The sequence below is a fragment of the Pezoporus occidentalis genome, unplaced genomic scaffold (assembly GCF_034315485.1).
Source record: "Pezoporus occidentalis ecotype Australia unplaced genomic scaffold, CSIRO_AGI_Poc_V1 ctg129, whole genome shotgun sequence".
NCBI lineage: Eukaryota > Metazoa > Chordata > Aves > Psittaciformes > Psittacidae > Pezoporus > Pezoporus occidentalis.
The window spans coordinates 4,947,577-4,973,831 of NW_026913092.1; the positions used below are offsets into that span (position 1 = coordinate 4,947,577).

The 26,255-nt window shown below is 37.0% G+C and overlaps 1 protein-coding gene across 1 annotated transcript in view; it reads right to left on the reverse strand.

The window, feature by feature from the left end:
• CFAP47 (cilia and flagella associated protein 47) overlaps nt 1-26,255 on the reverse strand; it is a gene marked incomplete at its 5' end in the record, with an annotated part of 281,148 nt that overhangs the window by 138,942 nt on the left and 115,951 nt on the right. Inside the window, 6 exons of the mRNA XM_062608026.1 lie at nt 702-845; nt 2,133-2,329; nt 12,234-12,414; nt 19,578-19,804; nt 20,683-20,791; nt 25,991-26,136. Coding sequence (XP_062464010.1) covers nt 702-845; nt 2,133-2,329; nt 12,234-12,414; nt 19,578-19,804; nt 20,683-20,791; nt 25,991-26,136 — 1,004 coding nt within the window. The remainder of the gene's footprint in view (nt 1-701; nt 846-2,132; nt 2,330-12,233; nt 12,415-19,577; nt 19,805-20,682; nt 20,792-25,990; nt 26,137-26,255) is intronic.

Here is a 26,255-nt window from a genome sequence, read left to right on the forward strand (position 1 = left end):
CCTTGAACTGAAATGTTCTTCATGATTATTTGTCATCAGAGGATTCAAGGCTCTGTGCTTTTAATAGTTTTATAACACTGGTTTCCTAAAGCACATTATATTTGGTTGGAAATGCATGCTAATATGCAGGCAAAAAAATTGTATACTGCTCCTTGCTAAAGCTGTCTTAGGTTTTGCTTGGTTCATTTTAGTATTTAAAGTAGTGATTATTCTGATGGTAAAAGCAGCTGCTATGCAGTGTAACATGCAATAGAAATTAGTTTATGAAACAAAATAGCCGTCACATACATTCACTTGTGATGTATACATGCAATGAGAAATATTCAAGATTATTACTTTATTACTTGGTAATTAAATATAATTTCACATATGTATTTACATTCAGATTAACAGAATGTATATTTTTATGATCAAAGTACAGAGTAACTTCTTTCATTAAAATGGAGGGTTTGATAGAAAAGCAGATAAAGGAAGAAATTATAAAGGGTGGCGGGGAAATCCATAATTCCTAATCTTAAACTTTGCAAAGCTAGTTCTTTTTTTTTTTTTTACTTCAGGTAGTAGGCAATCTGTCAATTTCTGACTCTCAAATAGTTCCTTAATATTAGCAACTGCCTAAACATTTTCATAAATTGGACACTGATGTAAATTTCATTGATAGAAGCATCCTTTTCAAACATTGAAACTAATTTTCTTCTTACCATTATAACACACTCAGCAACAGGTTTGAACGTGAGAGGATACAAAGCTGTTTCATGCAGACCCACATTTATTAGAGGAGGCCCATAAAACCCTTGTCCTTCCAAAATTGCTTCAAGTTTCCAGTCCTGACTGGACAAGTTACTCTGAAATCAAAGTGAAGAAGTATATTATATTACACATTTAAAGCTCTTACCATGCATTTTAGCTTTTACTTGCAGTTATCACCAAATCGGAGCACAGTACTCATTCCTCTTTACCTTCTCTTTGAAAGTCTTCCAAGCTCAGCTATCTTAATCTCAGAAACTAAAAACCACCTGTGGTCATCAGAGCTACCTCATGGCACCTCATGGCAGTGCATGACACCTGCAGTATTGCGTATCTAAGGTTGGATTAATACGTAAGATTAATGCTTAATTCTTAGTTGATAAGAGGTAAACTTCCTAGTAGTTGACCACAAATGCCTGTTTGGAATGTGCCCCAGTTTTTCAAAACATTTCCATCACTGCAGTCTTCAATTCTGTAATAGCAATGACATCATCTCTTGTAGGGGAAAAAGTAATTAGCTGCTATCCTCATCCTGAGGAAAAAAAAAGAAAGATGAAGAAAGGCAACAAAAAATTGTATTTGTTGTTTTTTTTTTTTCTCTTTTTCTTCTTCACAATATCAGGAACAACCTTACCAATTTGAAAACCAGCCTGACCCATTTCAAAACCGACAGGTCATCAGCCTTTGCTAATCTACTGTTTTAAAAGGTGGGAGAGAGGAACCATAGTTCCAATCTCAGGAAATATTTTACCATTTTTATCTGTTGAAGATTCTCTACCCTTTCTCTCATAGTTTAAGCTTTTTTTTCTTTTTTTTTTTTAAATTCTTTTTTTGAGTTGGAGAAGTTCTCTAAAATTTGAGCATCATTTTCTAAAGGGGATGATATTCCAGTCTACACTGTATCATCACTACATGGTCTTACTTCTCATGTGTCAAGGATTTCATATAAAAAATAGATATGATAAAGCTATATATGATATATTGCCTATACTTGCTATATTTTAAAACTTGTATGTAATCTAGTTCTCCTATTTTGCTTCTCAATCTCTTTTTTTTCCATAAAGAAGACATTTATTCCCTAGATTAAACTAATTTTTCACTTTCAATGTGATAACATTATTAGCAGATTAACAGTTCTCAGGACAGAAGTGAAACATTAGAAATAAGCCCATAAAACTAACATAAAACTTTAACAATTGCCATAAACTATTTTTACAATCAAGCTTTATATAATGCCCAGTATGAACATTAAGTCATAATACTCCAGTCAGCATTTATATGCATTTGTGCATTTTACAACTGTAAATTTTAACATTACTGATCCAGAGTCTAGTTTTTTAAAATCTTAAATCTTAGTTTAGTTTCCAGTAGTAAAGTGAACTTACAATTGGAATATTCTGAATCACTGCTTGGTAAGCTGGAGTCAGAAATTCAAGCTCTGCTTCAGCATTGTCTGTATTCACTACACATTCAATCTCATAAACACGAACATCAGAGGAGGACTTCAGAAGAATCTGACAGTGGTAGCAACCGGCATACCGAGGACTGAATTTTATAGGAAGGTCAACTGTATCACTCCTATCTAAAAACAAAAACACAAAATCAGAATGTTGTAAAGCTTTTCAGAAAGACAGAGTTCACAAGCAGAATCTAAAGTACTGCTTCTCAGCAGTACATGCAACAATTTAAAGCAAACAGTAGAATTTTAGGACTGTTAGCATATAACCAAATTGTTATTTTTTCTTTTAAAAAAAGGTATATATAAGCATCTAAACATTCTTTTCTATTGGTTTTAGTAGAGCACAGACAGAAGTGCTTTCAAAAGATCTATTAAATCCAATAGAAAAGTTTACTGCATATGAATTTTTGTAAAAAACAAAAAGCATACATGCTTCTGTAGAATCATGTGATGGTTTAGGTTGGAAATGACCTTAAGATCATCTAGTTCCAACCCCGTGCCATAGGCAGAGACACCTTCCAGTAGATCAGATTGTTCTAAGCCCCATCCAAGCTTGCCTTGAACACTGACAGAGCTGGAGCATTCACAACTTCCTTGGGCAGCTTGTTTCAGCACATCACTCTCACAGTAATCAATTTCTTCCTTATATCTAACCTACGTCTCCCCTGTTTAAGTTACCCGTTGTCCTATCACTACATTCCCTGATGAAGAGTCTCTCTCCAAGATCCCTGTAGGCCCCCTTACAGATATTGAAAGGCTGCTATGAGTTGTCCATCTAACCTCTTCTCCAGGTTGAGCAGCCCCAATTTTCTCAGTCTGTCTTCATATGGGAAGTGCTCCAGCCCCCTTGTCTTCATGGCCCTCCTCTGGACTTCCTCCAGTTTTAATATAGTAGTTAGTGTAATTTTGTCAACAATTACCATGAGACATATCAGAGACAATACAGTGTATTTAGCTAATAATAGCCCCAACAATGGCTGTAATTCTGTTTAATAATACTCATGAGTATTACTAAAATCTGTTCTATATCAAAGGGCATCCATGCACTGTGACAGTCACTTTATGTTGATTATGTTGCTGAAAAACTTATCACAACCCTTCTTAATTTTCCCCGATTTCATTAGAAGTTGAAGCTTTCTTGAGAAAGAAAGGCAAGCAGAATAGAAAAGACAAGTTTGACAAGAACAAAACATAGGAGCAGGCATACCTTATTATAACTGTATAGTAATAAGTAAAACTTTTACCCTAGGTTATAGGGCTGCATCAAAAGAAGTGTGGCCAGGAAGGTGTTCCTCCCCCTCTACTCAGCTCTCCTGAGGCCCCATCTGGAGTACTGTGTTCAGCTCTGGGGTCCCCAACATAAAAGGGACATGGTGTGGCCAGAAGGTTGAGGAAGGTGATTCTCCCCCTCTACTCAGCTCTCCTGAGGCCCCATCTGGAGTACTGTGTTCAGCTCTGGGGTCCCCAACATAAGAGGGACATGGACCAGAGTCCAGAGGAGAACCAGAAAGATGATCAGAGGGCTGGAGCCCCTCTTCTGCGAAGACAGTCTGAGAGAGTTGGGCTTGTTCACCCTGGACAAAAGAAGGCTCAGAGGGAACCTTAGAGAGGCTTCCAGTACCTAAAAGGGGCCTAAAGGAAATCTGGAGAGGGACTTTTTACAAGGGCAGGTAGTAACAGGACAAAGGGGAATGGTTTTAAAGTGAAAGAGAGTAGATTTAGATATTCGGAATGAATCCTGTATTGTGAGGGTGGTGAGGCACTGGAACAGGTTGTCCAGAGAAGTGGATGCCCCATCCCTGGAAGTGTTCAAGGCCAGGTTGGATGGGGCTTTGAGCAACCTGATTTAATGGAAGGTATCTCTGCCTATGGTAGTGCGGTTGGAACTAGGTGATCTTTAAGATTCCTTCCAACCCAAACCATTCTATGATCTATGATTTTACAGTTTAATATTAACAGGCTTATGGCCCTTTTAATTTGCACTGGCAGCCACTCCTTGTGTTTGTAGTTTTACTCAACACACCACAATATCTCCATTATCTTTAATGTTATAGCTTACTTTTTTCATTAACCACAAAAGGAATGACTCTCTGACTAGTAAGGGCTTAAAGAAGGGGGTGGGAGAAAGACAGGAAAACAAAGGGATAGAATCCATTAGCTAAAACCAAGTGTGACTTGTACTGGTTTTGTTCTGGAAACACACACATTTAGAGATAGATGAGCCTAGACAGTCAAAGAATTTCTGTGGATGCTTTATCCAAGGAAAGCAGCCACTTGTTATTCTGGTGAAGCATGATCTGGTTTTGGATGCTACTTCTCTGTTGCTTACTTTAATAAGCCATTATTTTAATACCACTTCAAATTTTAGCCTTTACAATCTTTAATACCATACCACTAAGAAAAAGGCAATTTATTTCAATGTTAATTATACCTAATACAAGTTTCTAAATGCTCATTCCGTTATCCTTTGGTTTATAAAGTACTAAAGTTTTACTGGCAATTACCCTTCTCCAGGGCTACATAGAGGGACTGAATTATCTCCCAGGCTACTTCTTATGATTCAGACACCCTAAAGCTCTTAAGGATCCTATTTGAGACAATGGTGAACAATCACTGTGCTACCCGATGTGGTGATCTTACATACCAAAATATTTATGTAGCAAAGAATTACAGAATACATTCTGCATATTATCAAGACCTTTAAGACGATGGGAGTATTTCAAGGTGTGTTTCAAAGCACAGATGAGATCAAAGGGTCCCTAACAATCTCACTATGAAACAGAGCTGGGCTGAGGATTAGACTGTGTCCTTAGGCATTCTGCTGTTTTTCTAGTACTGGAAAATTTCTGTGGTTTGTTTTTCACATTTTGTTTCAGAATTTCCATAAACTTCTTACAGACACCAGACCCTTCACTTCTTTCCAAGAAGAAGACCTCACCATAGGCAGTGTAGTAGCAAATGCCAATTGGTGTATTGATAAGGAATGGTGAGGAAATGCTGCATGCTCTCTACGTTTCTGCCGAGTTCATGCAGATGGAACCCAAACCCCTGTCCTTTCACCTTTGGAACCCCCACAGTCAAATGACTGTATATGGTATAAAAGACTTTACTGATACAGTCAGAACATACAGATTTATTTACAGGGACACCCAGCAGCGATGCCCAGGGGCTGGCCACCACGGGCAGGGACATCTCCCTGGGCCTCCTGGGCACAGGCACTCCTTCAGGGCCGCCTTTTCCCAAGGGATGCTGGTTGAAGGGGCAGCAGAAGGGCTGCAGTGGGCAGGGCTGCAGGAGCCCCATCACCCCTGTGTCATAGTGCCAGCACCCGGCCATGCAGCATCACAATGCTCTGCGGCAGTATGAGTCCAGTGCCCTCCTCTGTCCCACTGCCAGAGTGCCCGGTGCTGCCACCAGGACAGAGCTGGCAGCCTGAGGGCATCCCAGAGAAAGTCCTGGGGCACGGGGGGGAATTCCTGGGAGGGGGTTGATGGAGGGAACCCTTGAAGCTGCACAAAGCTGCAGGAGATTGTGTGCTGCAGTTCCAGCTCCTGGAGGGGCCACGCTCAAAGCTCATCAGATGGATGTAAATCCTGCTTCACTGGTTGGGGAGCTGGCTGTCCTCATCTCCTGGGCACCGGGGAACTGCTTGTGTGAGGGGTTAAGGGAGGGAACACCTGGAGCTGCATGAAGCTGCAGGAGGTTCTGTGCTGCAGTTCCAGCTCCTGGAGGGGCCATGCTCAAAGCATCATCGAGGGATCCTGCTTCAGTTGTCAGGGAGCTCGCCGTCCTCACCTCCTGGGGAGAGAGTGGCAGTAGCCAGAAGAAAAAGGATGCACAGGTGGCTCAGTGCCCTCCCCCAGGGCTCTGGAGCTCCCACTGCCAAGCACAGGAAGGATTTGTGCTCCGAGGATTCATCAGGCCAATGGCATTTTGCTGTTGCTGGAAGCCCCTGAGATGGCTCCCGGTGGAAGCAGAAAAAGCAGTGTCAGTGTCCCCTTGTCCCCTTAGAGGTGTAACCAGCGTGTGGAGCGGGAGCAGGTCTTGCTCACATGCTCAGGGAGTAGCCGATCCATCTCCAGCACTGGGGTCAGGAAGGAATTTTCCCCCGGGGCAGATTGGCACCAGTCCCCGGGGGTTTGAGCACTGAGCATGACCACTTGCAGAGCTCCTCGGTCCATTCTGGCTGTGTTATTGCCTGGTGCTCATGCTCCATGAAGGCGGCCCCTCGTGTCCTGCAGCAGGCCGGGGGGGGCGAAGGCCTTTTTTCCCCCCAGGCTGGACTAGCAAGCGTGCCTGATTTTTTTTGCCTTCCTCTGCAGCCGAGCACAGCCCCTTCATGGGGCTCCCTTGGGTCATGGTGTCCCAAAGGCAGCTGCTCATGCTCCACACAGCTGGCCCTCATGCCCCGCATCCAGGGGGAGGCAGCCTTCTGTCCTCTGGAGTACTGAGCACCACCCCGAGTCAGGTCTTCCATGGCCCTTTCTGGCCGGGTTCTTCTTGCACCACTCTCGCACCACCACAGCACCGCTCCTGCCCTGGCTTCCCTTTGTCAGGCTGCAAGGGAGGGTTCTTTCAGCTAAACTGAAGAGTCTAAACTAAACCAGACTCAAATTAGCTAAGCTAAACTAAACCAAATAACTACTTAGAAATAAATAAAATACTCTTTCTACCCATAACGGTTCTGATTTGTGTCTTTGAAAGTGCTTTTGGTGCGAAATTCCCCTGGCATTTCAGGTAAATAAGGATCTCCTCATTGTACAACTCCTTGTGAGTGCAGGGAATGGAATGGAATAAAATGGAATGGAATAGAACAGGAGAGAATGGAATGGAACTGAACAGAATACAACAGAAAGCTATGCTACGTTATGCATACAGAATCAGAATAGTTAGGGTTGGAAAGGACCTTAAGATCATCTGGTTCCAACCCCCCTGCCATGGGCAGGGACACCTCACACTTAACCATGTCACCCAAGGCTCTGTCCAACCTGGCCTTGAACACCACCAGGGATGGAGCATTTACAACCTCCCCGGGCAATGCATTCCAGTGCCTCACCACCCTCACAGTAAAGAACTTCCTCCATATATCCCACCTAAACTTAACCTGTTTAAATTTTAACCCGTTACCCCTTCTCCTATCTCTACAGTCCCTAATGAAGAGTCCCTCTCCAGCATCCCTATAGGCCTCCTTCAGATACTGGAAGGCTGCTATGAGGTCTCCATGCAGCCTTCTCTTCTCCAGGCTGAACAGCCCCACTTTCTCAGCCCATCTTCATACAGGAGGTGCTCCAGTCCCCTGATCATCCTTGTGGCCCTCCTCTGGACTTGTTCCAACAGTTCCATGTCCTTTTTATGTTGAGGACACCAGAACTGCACACAATACTCCAAGTGAGGTCTCACGAGAGCAGAGTAGAGGGGCAGGATCACCTCCTTTGACCTGCTGGTCATGCTCCTTTTGATGTATCCCAGGATACAGTTGGCTTTCTGGGCTGCGAGTACACACTGAAGCAGGTTCATGTCAAGTTTCTCCTCAACCAACACCCCGGAGTCCTTCTCCACAGGACTGCTCTGAATCTCTTCTCTGCCCAGCCCCATCATAGAAGGCCACCAAGTTGGTCAGGCAGGATTTCCCCTTAGTGAAGCCATGATGGCTGTCACCAAGCACCTTGTTGTTTTTCATGTGCCTTAGCATGCCTTCCAGCAGAATCTGCTCCAAGATTTTGCCAGGCACAGAGGTGAGACTGATTGTTTTGTAGTTCCCTTGGTCATCCATTTTCCCCTTCTTGAAAATGGGGGTTATATTTCCCTTTTTCCAGTCGTCGGGAACTTCACCTGACTGCCATGATTTTTCAAAAGTGATGGACAGTGGCTTAGCAACTTCATTTGCCAGCTCCTTCAGGACCCACAGATGGATTTCATCAGGTCCCATGGACTTGTGCACATTCAGGTTCTTAAGATTGTCTTGAACCAGATCCTCTCCTAGCTCCATGTTCTTCTTACATGATACTTCACTGAGGGTTTTAAAACTACTCTACAGAATTGAGACACTTGTGTTTCATGAGCATTGCAGGGAAAACCTGCTCCGTCCAGAGAGTTTAAACCAAATTGGGATCAAAACACTTTGTTGAGCTTTTGAGAATGTGGAATTAGGCAGCAGTCAGTGGAGGGTTGCATTCAAGTAGTAATACAAGAGGTAAACCCCCAAACTAGACACATGCATGTTAACAAACTATTCTACAGAACTGAGTCACTGTCCTGGGTTCAGCAGTAGCAGTCATTTTTCTCTGTCTTAGTAGCTGGTACAGTGCTGTGTTTTTAACTTTTGGCGTGGGAACAGTGCTGATAACACCAATGTTTTTATTTGTTGCTCAGCAATGTTTACTCTGACCAAGGACTTCCTGAATCTCATGCTCTTCCAGGGAGGAGGGAAAGCCAGGAGGAAGCAGAGACAGGACACCTGACCAAAACTAACCAAAGCGGTATTCCATACCACGGCATGTCATGCCCACTATATAAACTGGGGGGTTACCCAAAAGCCTAGATCACTGCTCGGGTCGGGCTGGGTATCGGTCAGCGGGTGGTGAGCGGTTGTATTCTCTCCCCTTGTTACTTCCCTTATTGTTATTATTATTGGTGGTAGCAGCAGTGGTTTTGTGTTATACCTTAGTTACTGGACTGTTCTTATCTCAACCCGTGGGAGTTACATTCTTTCAATTCTCCTCCACATCCCTCCAGGAGCTGGGGGAGGAAGTGGGGAATGAGCGAGTGGCTGCGTGGTTCCGGGTTGCTGGCTGAGCTTAAACCATGCGCAAAACAAGACTCTTAACTAGCATGCAAACTCTGTTCCACATGTATTATGTTTGGTTATACTAAAATACGTAGTTTATAACTATCTATCATTTCCAAGTAACTATTTTTTCACAAAATCTGGGTCACTGTTACCTCTACATACACTTTATATAATCTTCCATATTACTAATGGAAAGTACTTGACACTGTCCAGCAAGTACTGGTTCCTGAGGGCACACTTTCTGATGACTCTGCAGTAACAAATTAACAAAATTTGCTAACTTTTCAAAACAGCCAATGCATTATTTTATTTCTATAAGAGTATATGGTTTGGGTTTGAATCAGGATGTCATATCAGAAGTAAACATGTTGTGTTCTTTTTCTGTATTAAGATCTGAAATACTGCCAAAAATGTAATAAGGTTATTTAACAAGATCCATTTTATAGGAAAATGTGTTGAATGGCATTGATTTTTATCTTCTAATTCCCTTTTGGCAGAGATCTTAAAATATTGGCTAGACAATTTTCCTGCTACTGCAGACTAAAATTCTGATCCAGGGATTGATTTTAGATAGCTTCGTTCCACCTTTGTTTTTCTTCATAAATCTAAGCACTCTGTCATTTCTTCAGAGAAGCAACTATTCCCACCCTAAGTAAAGCTACCACCATGGTTAAAATACTGCTTTTTCTTTCGATAATAAAGTTAAAATTTTCAGATGAGACCAATGTTTTGCCTCCATCTACAGGAACACCACCTGGGGACTTATGTCACAATATTAGATTTTCTAAGAGCCTGTAAATATTCCTTTTTCCTCATTAGCACAATAAATTCACTGAATCAGCGGGGACTGTCTCTGTGCTGAACACATCTTTGCTTTCATGCTTTCAGATGCTTTTCTCAGCTTTTCTTATTAGATAATCTTTAACTCACCACCTCTTTGAATTCACTACCAAAGGCCATTTAGTTTTTTGCATCATCTTGACTTTTCTGTTCCCTCATGTAACTATTTAAGTGTCTTAGTAAGAAAAAATAAGTATCAAAAAGATTGTGTTCACTGTAGAATGATTTCGTTTCTGAGTTTCCAGTGCTTACTTCTCTCTTTCAGATACTTTTATAATTCCCTTTGCTGGATAAAGAAGCAGCGTGAGCCAGCAGTAAAACACTTCCTCACTATAATGTGGTTTCATCACTACATTTTAGCAATTAATATTCTAAAAATTTCAGATAAGTTCATTCACATTCCAACTTTAAAAATCATTTTAGAGGTTGCTAAGCAACAGTGACCTGCCATATGGCCAGTTAACAATTTTTGTTCCAAGATCACTTATGTCTTTATCAGATTTGCATCTACAGATTTTGCTCTCTCCCCCAGCTGGTATTTCCCTCTTCTACAAAGCAATCCAAAAAATCCCCTGTGTAATTATGACTGGGTTTAGTTCACTTCTAAATTAATTATTACAAACAAGCAATTACTTTTTAACTTGATAACAAAATGATTTTAACTAGGATTTAAATATCTTGTCACTCAAGAAATGTTTCAGCTATCGACTTGTGTTACATCTGTTCTACAGCTTCTACTGGCTGCTAGGCCTGTAGTGACTCATCAGGCTAGTCTTGCTTCTAATACTGCAGTAACTTTTTCATCTTTCTAAAAACATGCCTAGTGACACCTTAAAATGTTTTACAGCACAGATACTCTAATCAAGTAGAATGAATCTGTAGCAGAAAGAATTGCCAGAAATAATCAAGAGATTCCTTATTTTTATTCCAGAAAAGAAACAAAAACCACAAGGGATACACCGATTCTGAAGACAAACATGCACCATGAAAGCACATGACTGGTTCCAGTGACAGTTAGAGAAATGGATGGGGCTTTGAGCAACCTGGTCTAGAAAAAAGGGAAGTTAGAGCTAGATGATCCCTTCTAACACCTAACCATTCTATGAGTCTATGAAGTGAACTGCAGAAAGATACAGAAGGACTCTACTGATCAAGAAGTGATGAAATGAAAGTATAGATGGACTGACTAGAATTCAAGACTATTAAATTTGCCAAGAAAATTGCTACTTATATTTTAAGTACAAACCTCCAAATTATTTGTGTCATCCAGTACCTGTGGAACATTACATTAGCTGTGATATAACCATGTACAGATACCTTAGCAGGTAAATATTAACACAAATTTTATCATAGAATCATACAGGTTAGAAAAGAGCCTAAAGATCATTGAGTCCAACTGTCAACCTAGCACTGCCGAGACCACTACTAAATCATATCCCTAAGCACCACATCTATATGTCTTTTAAATACATCCAGGGATGCTGACTCCACCATTTCCCTGGGCAGCCTGTTCCAATGCTTGCCAACCCTGTTGGTAAATAATTTTTTCCTGATATTCAATCTAAACTTCCCCTGATGTAACTTGAGGCCATTTACTCATCCTATTGCTTGTTACTTGGCAGAAGAGAGCAACATGCAGCTCACTACAACCTCTTTTCAGGTAGTTGGAGAGACCAATAAAGTCCCCCCAAGCCTCCTTTTCTCCAGGCTAAACCACCCCAGTTGTCTCAGCTGCTCATTTTTTTAAGAAATGCAACCTAGAGGGTTTTATAAGTTTAAATTAAGATTTTAACAATATATATATAATCAACCAGCAAAGAAGGGATCAAGCCAAGAAAAAAAGAAAGCAATTAATATTTCAGAATCAAATTTAAGATACTAGAAAAATCTGAGGCAACAGAGACTGACTAAAGTTGACAAGATCTATCTGAAGGCTAGCGTACAACTTTTCATTGACGAGGGACACAGAGAACACAGCACACAATCAGCTGACACCTCCCTCTGGCTGACTAAGGAGAAGCAAACAAGAAACAACATGCAGTATAAATGGTGCAATTTGAGCACAGATCACTGCTGGATGAGAAAAGGATGTGAGAAATGAGCACAAATTTAAGATATCTTGGATAAACAAACCAAATTAATTGATCTTATAGAGCAAGTCTCCTGTGGTTATGTGCCTTTGAGAAAACCAGGAGCAAGTAAAAAGCACTATTTTGAGCTAATAAAAGAGAACTGAGGTAATGACGACAAAGACAAGGTTGAGGATTTGATAAATAGTAGAATGGAGAGAAAGATAATTTTCTGATTCTATTCAGGAAAACCTTAATAACACAGATTATTTTAGTGAAAAGAAAAAAAAACAACCCACAAATTCATCATATATAAGACTATTCTTACCTGTTTTCTGAGGTGAAAGGTCTTTTGCTGATAGAACTTTCAAATTAACTCTGCCCGATCCCAATACTGGAATAGAGAGCTTCTTAGGAACCTCAAAGAATTCTTGCATACTCACTTCTACACTGTAATCCACATACTTCAGCTCTGGCGGGAATTTACGAGGTTTCAGGAGTGCATGTCTCTGAAGTGAAGGAATAATGTATACATATGAACAATCATCTCATAATAATTTCAGATTAAGACATCTAAAATTATACAGGTCTAAATATGTAATTCTAAAGCTATATTGGTAATTTGGCAAGTTACATAGAAATTGTTGAAAGATCCTTCTAAATAAAGACTGTCTTGTATAGTTTTGCTAGACATCATGTGTCTGAAACATTCGTTTAAGAAAAATGGAGTTCGAAATTTACAGCAAAACCATTCCTATCCAGAAACCACTGTGCAGTCCCTTAAAGTATTCAGGAAAGGCAAGAAAAGGGGAGAATAAAGATGAAAAGAAAACATATTTTGTATCAGATGTAGACAGATTTTTCATATTTTACTTTATAAAAGTTTCTGGATAATAAAACACATGAAAATGAAAAATTATTTTTCTGGTTTTGAAGGATAATTATATAGTTAGCTGAGCTAACTTTGCTACTTTGAAATTGACAACATATTTTAGAAATCAAAGCATTTATAATTAATTTTAGGGATAAATAAACCCCCCCTTTGGTAAAAAGCATTTCCAATCAACAGTAAAACACCTATTAGTAAAGGATTAGCACAGTAAAGAGAAGCTGAAAATTATAGAATCATAGAATAGTTAGGATTGAAGGGACCTTAAGATCATCTGCTTCGAAACCCCTTGCCATGGGCAGGGACATCTCACACTAAACCATGTCACCCAAGTCATCTAAACATCCTAATGAACTAAATTTGACTCCTGTAAGATAGCATTACAGAAATAATGCAACAGTTTAATACCCTACTTGCTGAAAATTGCCATTTTCAATCAAATAACACAATATAATTTGAATGTTCAAGATTAACTGTAAATTGAACAAATTTAAAATCTGAAACTAGTTGCATCTTTTTTATAGAAAAGTCTTTGGAATAAATGACTGCTGTGAATTATCTTGAAGCAAATCTAGGGAGAAGATGATTACAGAAAAGTTTAGTTTGTGCTAAGAAAACTGGTTTATTCTATTTGTTTAAAATAGTGTCAGGACAACAGGTATCACGGTAGGTATTAGAATGGGGCAAGGAATGGAGATCCATTCTGGGAATTCAAAAAGACAATTTAAAATGAAAGTGGATTGTTCTTAAGGACTACTATTAAGGGTAATATGGTCAAATCAACTGGGCTGGAGTTCTGCTTTGGGTTGGTGGCTTGTCTATTGTTCGGTTGGTTTGGGTTTTTTTCTTTTTCATTCCCTTTCCAGTTTTATAAAGCAGACCCACACTCTGCATTGCTTTTTTTTGACCATTAATCTATCCATCAAAAGTGTCAACATGGCTTTAAATACAAAGTACATTTGGAATTTAGGAATCTGTAAAAACAAATAATTATTTATGATTCTTGTTCTATAAAGAACTGGACACATATATGTGAATGAAAAAAGTACTCATTGAAACGAAACATTAAATAAGGGTTTTTTTACTGTATATGCACCACTTGTGTAGTGCAAATATAATCTACAGAAGGAACAAGAAGGTTTGTTATGTGAGTTGAAAACTTGGACTCACTGTTGAATGATTTCTATCGTGCAAGACTGGAAGTTCACTGATAGTGCTTGCTCATACACACACATAAGATAAATTAAAAAAAAAAATCAATACATCAAGTCAGTTGCTATATTAATAGCAAGTTCCATTTCTCTCTGATAGGACTGAAATGACAGAAGACTTTGCAGTGGGAAAAAGATACTTCATTTTCACTTGTACTGGGAAGCTTCAAACCTAAAGAATTACATGTATTTACCAGTTTAAATTTGATTTAGACCTTCTGTATATTCAAATACAAATTTGTACCTACACATGATTTTGGTAATTAGATTATTTTCCAACACTGAAATAAAAATCCAACATGATTTAAAAGTTTTGGTAAGTTTTAATTGACAAAATGATTGTAAGATGACCTTTGGTGGAGCACTGAACACTTCAATTATAACTATCTTGAAGATATATCTTATGATCTAAAAAATAACTGAAGTACTTATTTTAAGATCCTTGTTCATGCTATCTCATTTTTAAAGATATGTTAAGAAAAAAGACAGCTGGTTAGTATTACATAGTCTATGAAAATATCAAATATTTCCTGGTACATTGTCAAAGAGTAAATGAGGAAAACATTTTTAATGAAAAACCTAGATCTTTTTGAAAGGGAAAAAAAATCCTACAAACACACACAAGACTAAAATATGTTGCCTCAAAGGGCAACGTTTCCAAGAAAAGAGAAAATGTCCAACATAATTCAGATAACTGAACTGCTATATTTTTTAATATTTTTCGTGGCAGTAAGTTAGATCACATTTAATATTTATTAATTCTTATTATCAATTACAGATCTAAGGCTGCTGTGCTACAATAAGACATATTCCAACACATACTTCATCAATGTAATGGTTCATGGCATTCCATGTGGGGAAGTGTTACTACCAGTTAACAACAGTATTTGTACTCACTTCCCAGGATTAATTTCTTTTTAGAATAATTTTTCAAGAAAGGATTGGAGAGTATATAAAGCATCAGAATTAAACTTGGTATTTTTCAAAGAACAATTGATTTTCCAAGGTATTTTCTTAGAACTACCACCTGCACTTTGTATGTGTAAAGTATGGCAGATTCTATTACAGAATGCAGAAGAACCTTACTCTTTCCCTGCAGATCCCTTCCAGATCCTAATTTAGCCCCATTTCTTCCTTTCAGGAATTAACTTCTAAAACCGTTCCTCATGAATAAAATAATTTCATTATGTCAATATCTCTGAATCCCTGTGATAAACCATGTTTGACATTTCCCTTAATCCCATATCAAAAGATAAGCGATGCAATATAAAAGACATTGGTTCCACTTATAAACTCAATAAATTGAAATCTGACCCCAGAACCTTTTGTGAAAAGTTCATTCCAATTCAAATATACCTAATGTAACTTTGTAACTTTTTAATTACAGTATCTTCTCTCTTCAAGGACACTATGATTTTTTCTAAAATTTAAAAAAGCAAACTGTCCAAACTTAACTTACAATTTTTCCATAATCACATAGAAGACCACAAAATCCTTGAAACATGGGTGTCTATGAAGAGCAGACTTTGAAGATCAGAGCTGGACAGATGTAGAATGAGATTCTGTCACATCAGCCAAGCAGCAGAAGCCACAGCTTTGAGTGCAAAAGGTCTCTGCTCATCTTCCATTGATCAAAGACCATTAGCACCACCACGATTTACTAAAATAAAATATTCAGTGCTGCTTAGTCCTATGGACAGCAGGACAGAAAGAAAATGCACAATGTCCTAACATCTAGAATATGGCTGTGCACACAGAGATCTGCTGTCCATGATAAGCCATGGATTTGAAGGAAGGCAAAATAGAGCCTAAATACTTTTTACAGTTTAACTATGAGGACACATCTGGACACAGAGGCAAGTGCAAGCTTTACTTTTGTGATTCTTGCAGAACAGGACTTCTCTCCCTTCCCTAATGCAATGTGTAATTATACAAGGAGGTTACTAGCATCTCTGACTATGAAGAAAGAGCCTTGTATCTAGAAACTGGGTTTAATTTATTCATCAATTTATGATGAAGGAAAATGAGGCATGTTATTTTGAATTTCACTTCACTAACTGCAACTCCCCCTGCATACCCATGTAAATTCTCATTATTCTGTTATTTCCTTCCTTCTTTTAATCACTTTCCTCTATTTACTACCATTAGCAACTTCAATCTAAACAAGTTATGTTCTTCTTCCACATTTTCTCCCCTTTCTTTCCATGTTTTTCTTCCCTTGTTATCTAAACTTTCCACCTACAGCTTTCTCTTATTAATCATTTAAAATGTATTTTGTAATTATTCACAAAAATGCCAGTCCCAACCTTAACAGTGGCAGAGTTCCATCCTATATTCTTTTTACTACTACTAAAAATGTTTTAGTTGGAATTAAATTAATGAAATACTCAAGAGGTAAGAAATTCCCACAATTGTATACTTAAAAATAAAACTCAGGACTAATAAAAAATTCACAGCCATAAATGGGCATGCACCCAGGATATTATTTAGTGTCTGGGGTTTTTTGCCTTGTATATATTTACTAATAGAATTAAGAAGCACAAGGTTAGTGATTTTAATTTCTGATTTTCCTTTAAATATCAAGATATGCATCTTTAGATTCCAATTGCTTTAGCATCCTTGCTTCCTATCTCTTCACTACTCAGCTTCTCTAACTGGTTTATTTTTTGATGCTATTTGTTTTCAAATATTTTTTAGATTATACCAAAGTTAAAACACACCAAAAAAAAAATCCTGTAACAAATTCTTTGGATTGTTTTGGTAGTACTGGTTACTTTGGGGAGACAGGAAAGGAGATGGCAGATTAAGCACTTAACGCTGCTAGTGAGTCCTTCAGTGCCAGATTTTAAAATAAACTATTAAATTTCTCTTTGCAGCAGAACTGTTTAATGAGCTGACTTTAACCTAGCTAAATAAGTAAAAGAGAGAAATAAAGATTTAGCTAATATTCCTGCACCTTTCCATTGAATGACCACTTCCAAGTTCACGTCACTGTAGTCTGATTGCACACAGTAGTAACACCTCTTAGCACAAAACACAAACAGGAGAAACAAGATGTGCACAGCAACTTTTACGGGAAAGAGATAAGAAACTCTTATTTTCTTTTTAGTAATTCTATTAAAATTAGAATATAAATATAATATTAGAATATTAAAAAGAATAATTTTATGAGAAAGATATAAGAAATCTTTTTTTTTTTAGTAACTCTACTTATTAAAAAGAATCAAAATAGATATTTTTTTCTTACAGCAAGAAAAAGAAGCAGTGAAAAAACACGACAAAAATAGCTAGGACTTTCAACCATACATATAGATGGGTCAAGTAAAACCATATAGAAAATGTTACTGAATATATAGTTTGACTAAAAAAATATAGCCTACCTTTACTTCTGTTTTCTATGTGATTGAAGTAAACACGAGTAAAATGTACAGTTTAATAGGAATGGAAAGCATGCAATCATTTAGTTATTCCATGGATTGACAGGTGAATAAATGGAGCAAGCTGAAACAATTTTTCCTTCTGTCCATCCATTATATAACACAATTAGGTCTTCAGGAAGTGAGTAGAAAGGTGGAATAGAAATCAAAGAGAGTAACAAAGAGAGATATTGAGATGCTGGAGAGGGTCCAGAAAAGGGCAATGAAGCTGGTGAAGGGCCTGGAACACAAGTTTGCTGAGGGAACTGGGGTTGTTTAGTCTTGAGAAGAGAAGGCTTTGGGGGGGGGGACACGACCTTATCACTCTCTGCAACTGCCTGAAAGGAGGTATTGGAACAGGCTTCCCAGGGCAGTGGTGGAATCGCCATCCCTGAAAGTGGTCCAAAAAAGTGTAGATGAGGCCCTTAGTGAAATGGCTTAGTGACAGACTTTGCAGTCATGAGATAATGGCTGGACTTGATGATCTTGAAGGTATTTACTAATTTAGTTGATTCTATGATTCTGTATGTTCCAAAGGATTTCATGAGCCTAAACAATTCACAAAACCACAGGATATGGATGGGATTTTTTTTTAATTTTTTTTTTTTAAGGGAGGGGAGGTCAATTAAGCAATGAACCTAAACCCATAATTTAGCTCCAAATTTAAACATAGAATACCAGCCCCATTCAAAAACTTTCTTCAATTAATACCACCAGAATTTCCATACTGTCACTTTTATACAGACAGTAAGTAAGAATTTATCACAAAAGTTGTTAGGAAAACTTTTCAGGATTTAATGTGCTTAGGGATTTGCCATACTGACATATTTTTAATGTGTTTTTTCTAGATCAGTATACAGAAAAAACTTCTCCATTTTATTTTTCATAAGCAATTATAAGACTTTCTGTACATGGCGCAAAATACTTTTTTCTGCATACTAATTTCATTTCTCACATGATAATTTATTCAGTGTCAGTATCCATCATAATGTATTTTATATCTAATCTAATTGTCCTCTACTCTTCTATGATACAGGCAACTTTAGAACTCCTGCTAGAGTTTAGCATACCTAGCAGTACAAAAAGTGTTGCTATTATGTTCTGCCTTGATTACATTCACAGTTTCAGAGGGGTGACGTCTTTCATTAAGTATTTGCTAAGTGACTGTGATATTAAGGGACTTCATTATGCTTATAAAAATGTTCTCACAGCAGTGGATTAGCTATAATCCAAAAGGAAACTATTTGCATCCAGATTACATGGTTACAATTGTCTTCCTGATACAAACATACAATAGATAAAATCTACTCTGTCATTTTTCCTCACTTAATTTGTTTTATATTAGTTTTTTGAGCTTATCTGTAAATAAAAGGCATATATTTCGCAACATCAAGACATGAGGGAAACTTCCTCTTAGTACTGGGAACCCATACTTAGGAAGCAGTCTAACTCGAAATCTGGAATAACACAGCTGCTCAGCGATCTAGCTGCAGCCAGGTAACAACACGTTCACAAGGGAAATTAAAGCCTAGAGTGTGGTTATTATCCATAGAAGGTGGCACTTGAATTCTACATGAGAAAAAAGCTTTCTCATTTGGCAATATTGCTATTATAAATTTATTCACAAGTACTAATTGAATGTTTAACAGACCACCTTGGGAAGTTTTTTGTTTCTGTATATTGAAATCTTGGGAAAATAGCTCTAGGTTGGAATGATGTTTAAGTAGGAAGCTATAGCTTATAAAGAAGATCTGTGGTTTTCCCAAACCATTTTGTATGGATCGCAAGACATGAAAAAGTCTTTCCTTCTCCTCGATTTTTTTCACAAAGCTTATTCTTTAAAGAGAAATCCTGTTTGAGAATTTTCATTTCTTACAAAAAATGTGCATAAGGAAGGATACTAATACAGATACCTATTACGTAGAGTATGAAATATAGTAAAATGTTAAGGCTCTTTTTATAGGAAGTATTTAATAGTGGAGAAAGCAGCTTCAGAATGAACATGTAAAATATTGCAGTGTCTGAGGGAAATTGGGATTGCAGTCAGAATGTGTGAACAAAACCCGTAACTTCACAGTTTCCTGAAACTTAAAAAACACAGGCAAACAAACCAAGAGCCATTAATAATTGGAGTAACAGAGTACTGTGTTTCTCACCTCTACTCTGGACAGCCCTAACAATGCAGTTGCAACTTTAACACTACTGCTCTGCAGAGTGCCTGTGATCTTTCTTCTTTCATATTCAATAGTTGACATCTGCTGTTGTGCAGCAATAGCCAGAGCCCTTTCTCTTGAGTCATTGATCACTGGAACCTTCAGATTTTCTTCAAGAATCTGATCAAGACTACATTTCAAATACAAAACTGGCTCTACTGAACTTGGACCTGTTAAATAAAAAAAAAAAAAAAAAAAAAGAAACAAAACTCCCACATTTGCCAACCAGTAGCATAACTGCATGGAGCATTTAAAATCTCTAATCTCCAAAGAAATGCCAGAATACAAAATTGCCTTGATGTTTAGTGTTATCGCTCTAGTACATGCTATTTACTGCAGTAACACTTTTTTTTTTTTTAATTCTTAATCATTATGGGGAAATAAAAATTAACATAGACTGAAATACAAACCACAAGTTGCTTAGGTAACAAGAAAACCCAGCCTTTAGTGTCACTACTAGTATGACAATAATGAAAGTTTAAAAAGTCTTTCTGACACCTACACAACACACCCACTCTTTTACCCTTCTAGATGATGTTGCTTCTCCTCTAAAGGAAGCCATAAGCAATTATTTCAAACAATAGCTAACACTGCTTCGAAATAGGATTGGCAGCAGTTTATCACTGTCTGTTTAAATACAAAAATATCAGATTGCCTGTCAAATCACAACACTGCATACAAAATTCATGCAATTTAAAATTAGAAAAATTCTAGGTAAAGATGACTTGTCCTTGTTCACCTGGCTACTACCTATATTCCAAAGCAGAAGAGACATAATCAAAAGATGTTTATGAAGACTATGTTGAAGACAATACAAGTTAAAGAAGCTTGCTAACAACCAGCTGCTGCTCTGAAGACAATAGACTGGACAACATTAAAAGAAACATCTGATAGTTACACTGTAATATCTTTCTTATAGTTCACTATAAACAATTACTTTTACAAGATATATTTAATTAATCTGGGCAAAAATGCATGGGAACTGAATAATATTTGCATGAGATAATTGTTTGCTCTATATTACTCTTCTCCCTTCTATTAGTTTTACCTTCTAATATACTGCTAACATGCAAAACATTTGGACTATCCATTGGAAGCAATCCTGAAGGCAAAGGTATATCACCTGTTCCCTCTATCAGATATATGAATTCTCCAACCTGAAATGCAAGAACATAAAAATCCACAGAATTTAGAAAACAACTCATGCAGAAGATGAGGCAAGATATTAAAACTAAAACCAAAGATACCCTAGTAATACTTAAAATTTGATTTGTGAAATAATTTACATATTTAGGAGACCTACTATTTTAAAACTATGCTTAAATGAAAGAAAATTACAATTTCAAACCCTGCTATGATAACAAGGTACTTTTAACTGAGAATATTAAATGTGAAAAATCAAGAAATTTCAATTAATTTAATCCTTTACAACTTCTCATATAATTTAATTGAATAAGTATACCCTGACCCATAAATACAGGAATAAAATGAATTCTATTTATGGGCTATAGGTATATATAACATAAGCAAATTCATTCATGACTTACTTCACAGTTAAGAACTTTTTTTGAAAAATGTTTACCGTAATTTTGAGCCAGTAACATTTCTCTAGAAACCAAAAAAAGAGCAAAAGTCAAGACAGGAAGATGGTGCCCCCAGAAAAGTTGTAAATACTCCATCCCTGGCAATGTTCAAGGCCAGGATGGGCATAGCCTTGGTCAACATGGTCTAGGGTGGGTTAGAACTAGATGGTCTTAAGGTCCTTTCCAACCCTAACTGTTTTATGATTCTATGATTCTATGTACAAATTCTCCATAAAGAAGAAATAAAGATAACAAATCTTATTTATTTCATTAAAATAATGGAAAAACTACAAAAGCTTGAATATAAATAGAAACTTGACCTAGAACAAAGCAACACAGTAATTTTTCAAGGGGGAAATGATAGATTAATTAGCAGAGAAATAATGCTTTGAATCATAGATTTAAAGAAAAGTATGGCTCAAGAAAAGACAGACACATTTTAAAAATAGAAAATTCACTTAAAGTACTCCAAATTATAAAGGCCACAATCAGGACATCCCAAAACTAAGATACCTAAATTAGGTATCTATAGATCTATCTGAACTACGCAGGAGATTTGATGATATATTACTATTGTTTTGATAACTTTTTTTTTTTCTTTACCACAGACTTTTTTTGGACAACATCACCTTCTACTGATTGCAAGGTAGAACTGATATAACAACTGATATAATTTGCACAGAAGGTCATCTCTTTATTTCTGGAAACCACATTCTGTAAAACTCTGTCTTAAAAAATCATATTCTGTTATAAAGAATAATATATATTATCCTTTATTCCAGATATGAAGGAAATAATTTATGGAACTTAGTCCATCTTCTAACCAATGCAATGTTTTCCCTTTAATAGTGCTCAATAACATAAGGCTGATTTTTATTTTAACTTTATTCATAGTTCCAACACATTTATGTTAAGGCTGAAATCATTGCAGTTATGTTTCTGACACAGCAGAAGGAAAGCTATTCAACTTTGATGGCATTTTCTCCCCGTCCTTGATTCAGAAGTTCAGACAGTTCTTCCTTGGGAAGGATTAAAGAAACCTACAGCAAAAGTGAGTTCCCACACAGAAACTAATAGCCACTCCTGGGAACCAATTTAAACACCAATTATTTCTATTTGACACAGTTATTTGGCTCCATAAGGACTGCTAACAAGCTCACAGTATATACAAGTAATTTCATGAAGGTTCTGGTTGCTAGGATGCCATTTTACTATCAATTTCTTTTCCTGTCATTGCTGATATCAGTATGCTTATAGGTAGGAACAAACCCCATTTCCCTCTTTGCTTTGAAGAGCTCTTGCTTTTTGATCTCCATAGAATGAAAATCCTGTTTTCTTTCTGCTGAGTTTTTCCTAATGCTTCCTGATGGAATAGAATGGGTATTTCACTGTATGTTGAGAGTTTAGCTAGTATCCCCATGGTTTTAATGCTGTATATTTCCATTTTCTATAAGCTGCAAATAGAATATCATCAACATTTTGTAGGGTTTACTGATAATAAAAATAGTTAAGAAAACAGCTGTTGAAGTACCATTAGCTATTTATCTAATCCCATTCCTAACTGATATTTCAGGAGAATATATAGCTACCAGGAATTTGCACCTCTCCACACAAGTCAGTAATTAAGAATAACATATAGTAAACTGTTCTCCTAATAAAACACTTAATTCTACATTAGACATTTAGCTGTGAAGGTCTGGACTGACATTCTCAAAGTATGACTTAGTAAATTATTATTATTGCAATACTGAGATGTTCACATTTAAATTAGCTCTCAGAAACAAAGATATAGAGAAAAAGCAATCCAGTTATGTTAACCAGTATATAATTTCTTCTCTGAAAAGACCTATGCTAAAAATTTGAAGAATGTTTTTTCTTAAAAAAACAGAAATACTGAAACAAGTCCTTGGAAAATGCTATAAATAACTTGTGCTGTCATTTCAAACCTTAGAAAAGTTAACACCCAGATTATTTTGAAAGAATTTAAGCAACATCCTTAAGCAGGTCAACAAGCTTGAACCAGTGTATCTTCTCGCTTTTATTACAGATACATAGTTAATGCAATGACAGATAGGATTCCTAGTCAAACTGGGGATTTGAACCTCAGTACCTTCTTTGTTGGTCGTAATGAAGAAGCAGTCTTTGATTACTATTTTGGTCCATTTGTTCAAAAGGGTAGGAAGGTAAATAGGAAGAATTTACAGAAATGCTATATTTGGTTATTTATTTTTTTAGATTATATATAGCACAAGTCCATACCTGAACGATATGTCTCATCGTTGTATGAAGCTATTTGATTGTATGTCTCATCGTTGTATGAAGCTACACTTATTTGTCAATTAGACAGTGGTATGATTGAAATATTGCAGCCATATACACAATATTTAAGAAAGCCAATTTCTTCCTGTGCCATTACTGTACAGCTCTAAAATCATGCCAGCTATCTTGCAGTTTCTCTTTTCCCTAAAAGATTTACCACATTGTCTTACAAAGGATATATTTATGTAGATGGGACTTTTTCTAACCTGGACTGCTACATATAGAAAATCTTGTACTTTCAGTAGCCTTTAAATGCTTCCTACCTATTTAGCTAGGATGGAAAGACCAGGTGTTCCAGCAATACTTACCATACAGGACATAACTGTGGCTTCTCTGAGGTATTAATGCTTCCTACTATGATAAGGTGAACTTGTTCTTGGTTAAAAATTATGATTACTAGCTAGGTGTCTAAATTTAAATGTTTCTACATCACCAATGGAGGCAGCACTGGGGCTGTCAGAAATGTTCTTTTCCCTTTCCACATGAAATATAACCATCCCATATCTCTGACCACATCTCTTAGATTTGCTTTCCTCCCATTAACATGTCTCTATTCACTAAATTATTTCTTTTTCTGGCTCTATACCCAATATAGCTTGAGTCTTTTCTTAGCCAGTGTATAGACTTCTGTGCTATGTACCTGTAACTCCCCTTAACAATCTCTTTTATTAATTATAGGATTTATTTTTTTTAATTATCTGTCTCTGTAAAGAAACTGTTGCATCCTTCTAATTACCCTTGTTTCTCTCTCTCTTCCCCCTATCCCTATCCTCATTGTATTATCTCCTGGGGTGACTAGAACTACACACAATATTCAAGATCTGTACAGCATAGCTCTTCAGAAAGGTATACTGAGATTTCACATTTTACTCTACTTCTTTCCTAATAATTTCTCTTTCCGAATGGTGCTGAGTGCTGGATTCTTTTTTTGTTGAACCATCCACAAAGATCACTATCTTCTGACATGGGGACATTTACACAGCCTTTTTGTGGGTTATTCACTGGTCTCAATGAGACATGAGCTCACTGTCTCACTATAGGTTTTGACAGACTATCTTCTCTCTCTCTGGTTACTTTTAAGAAACTTAAGTGAACTGCACACTCTTTAGACTTCCAGCCATATGGCTTGTTTTCAGCCAGTGGTTTCAAATACTGAACAGGGTCAGACAGACAGGCTTGGGCATTATTTCATTAGTCTCATTTTCCTTTAAAAGCAAGAATAAGTATAAGCTGGCCAAGCAGCATAGCCAAAGTCCTGGTTAAAAAATAAAAACACTAAACACCAGCAGAAGTCTTTTGTACTGTTCTATAGTAATGAAACATATGGAAGCTGAGAACGTGCAGGGGGGAAAGAATAAGTCATTTAGTTTTGGATGTATTGTTACAAATCATGACAACATGTCAGAAAGAATGGCAGATGCATGCAACTGCACAGAGGGAAAGCTGAAACACAGAGGTAGCATATGAAAGTAAAAAGCAGAATATAAGCCTAGAGATCAACCACACATAAAAGAATATTAGAAAAACACAGGGTGTTGAAAAACATTGATGGATAGAGACAAAACACAACAGCGAGTTTAAAGGGCTGTGAGAAGATGGAATAAAGACAGATAAATAAGATTGGGACCACTGAGATAAAGGATTACAGGAACATCAAAGAAGCTGGTGTACAAACTTTAAACTCTGAAAGTTGGTCAAAACCAGGTCTTGGTAATTTGATGAAATTAATTTTGATTAAATACATATGCAAAAAAAAGGCTACATGAATCAAGAGAAATTGAAAGGTAATGGAGTCAGTATTGATGTACAATCTGTTCAAAAGTTTTTCCTTCATTAGTACAAGGACTGCATAGAATCTGGATTGGCAGTCAAATTAAAAAACAGACAGAGCAAGGAAAATGATTACTATTCTACTTTGACATCATATCCTAGATACAGTGAAAAAGATGGAGAGAAGTAAAGACTTTATCCTCTTCCTGCATATGTCTCATCCTAAAGCAATATTCTTGCTCCAACATAGAGACAAATTATTTAAATTATATGTTTTTAACATGAGTTGCCTAGAAAAGCCACCAAAATAACATTCCTTGCAGTATTATTTTTATTTGTAATCATTTTACAATGAAAAGTAACTTGCAGCATTTCATTTAATTCTAATTATGTGAAGATAAAAGGGCAGTAAACTTTGGTTTAAATTTCTTAACTGAAGCATCCAATCTTATGTTAGTCTCTGACCAACTTCTTGAGCAACATTTGCCTCCTTGAATTATAATAATATCATATATAGATCACACCTTTATAACTGCATATGCAAATACATTCCTTAAAATATGTACATAACCAATTTGTATATTTACTTACCCTATTCACACACAGTTGGCAAACATAGCCCAATTCTTAACTGATAAGGCAATCACATGAAAACCACCTTCCATTCATACTTTGTGTTCTTACCAGTTCATTAGCCAGAATGACACTACAGTAACGTTTTTCCAGATTAAAGGGAAGGAAGTGAATATCTAAGCCTGCAGAACTTCTCCCTTCCAAGAACAGTTTTTCCACTGGACTGAAGAACTCATGCAGGAGGCTGTATTGGTCAGCTGTTAAAATAAGTTTAAATGGTTGTTTAGATACAACAGCACAGGTTGTAAAATAATGCAGCTGCCTAAGGTTAAATATAAGGATACTGTATACAGCCTCTTGTAGTAATCAGTATCTA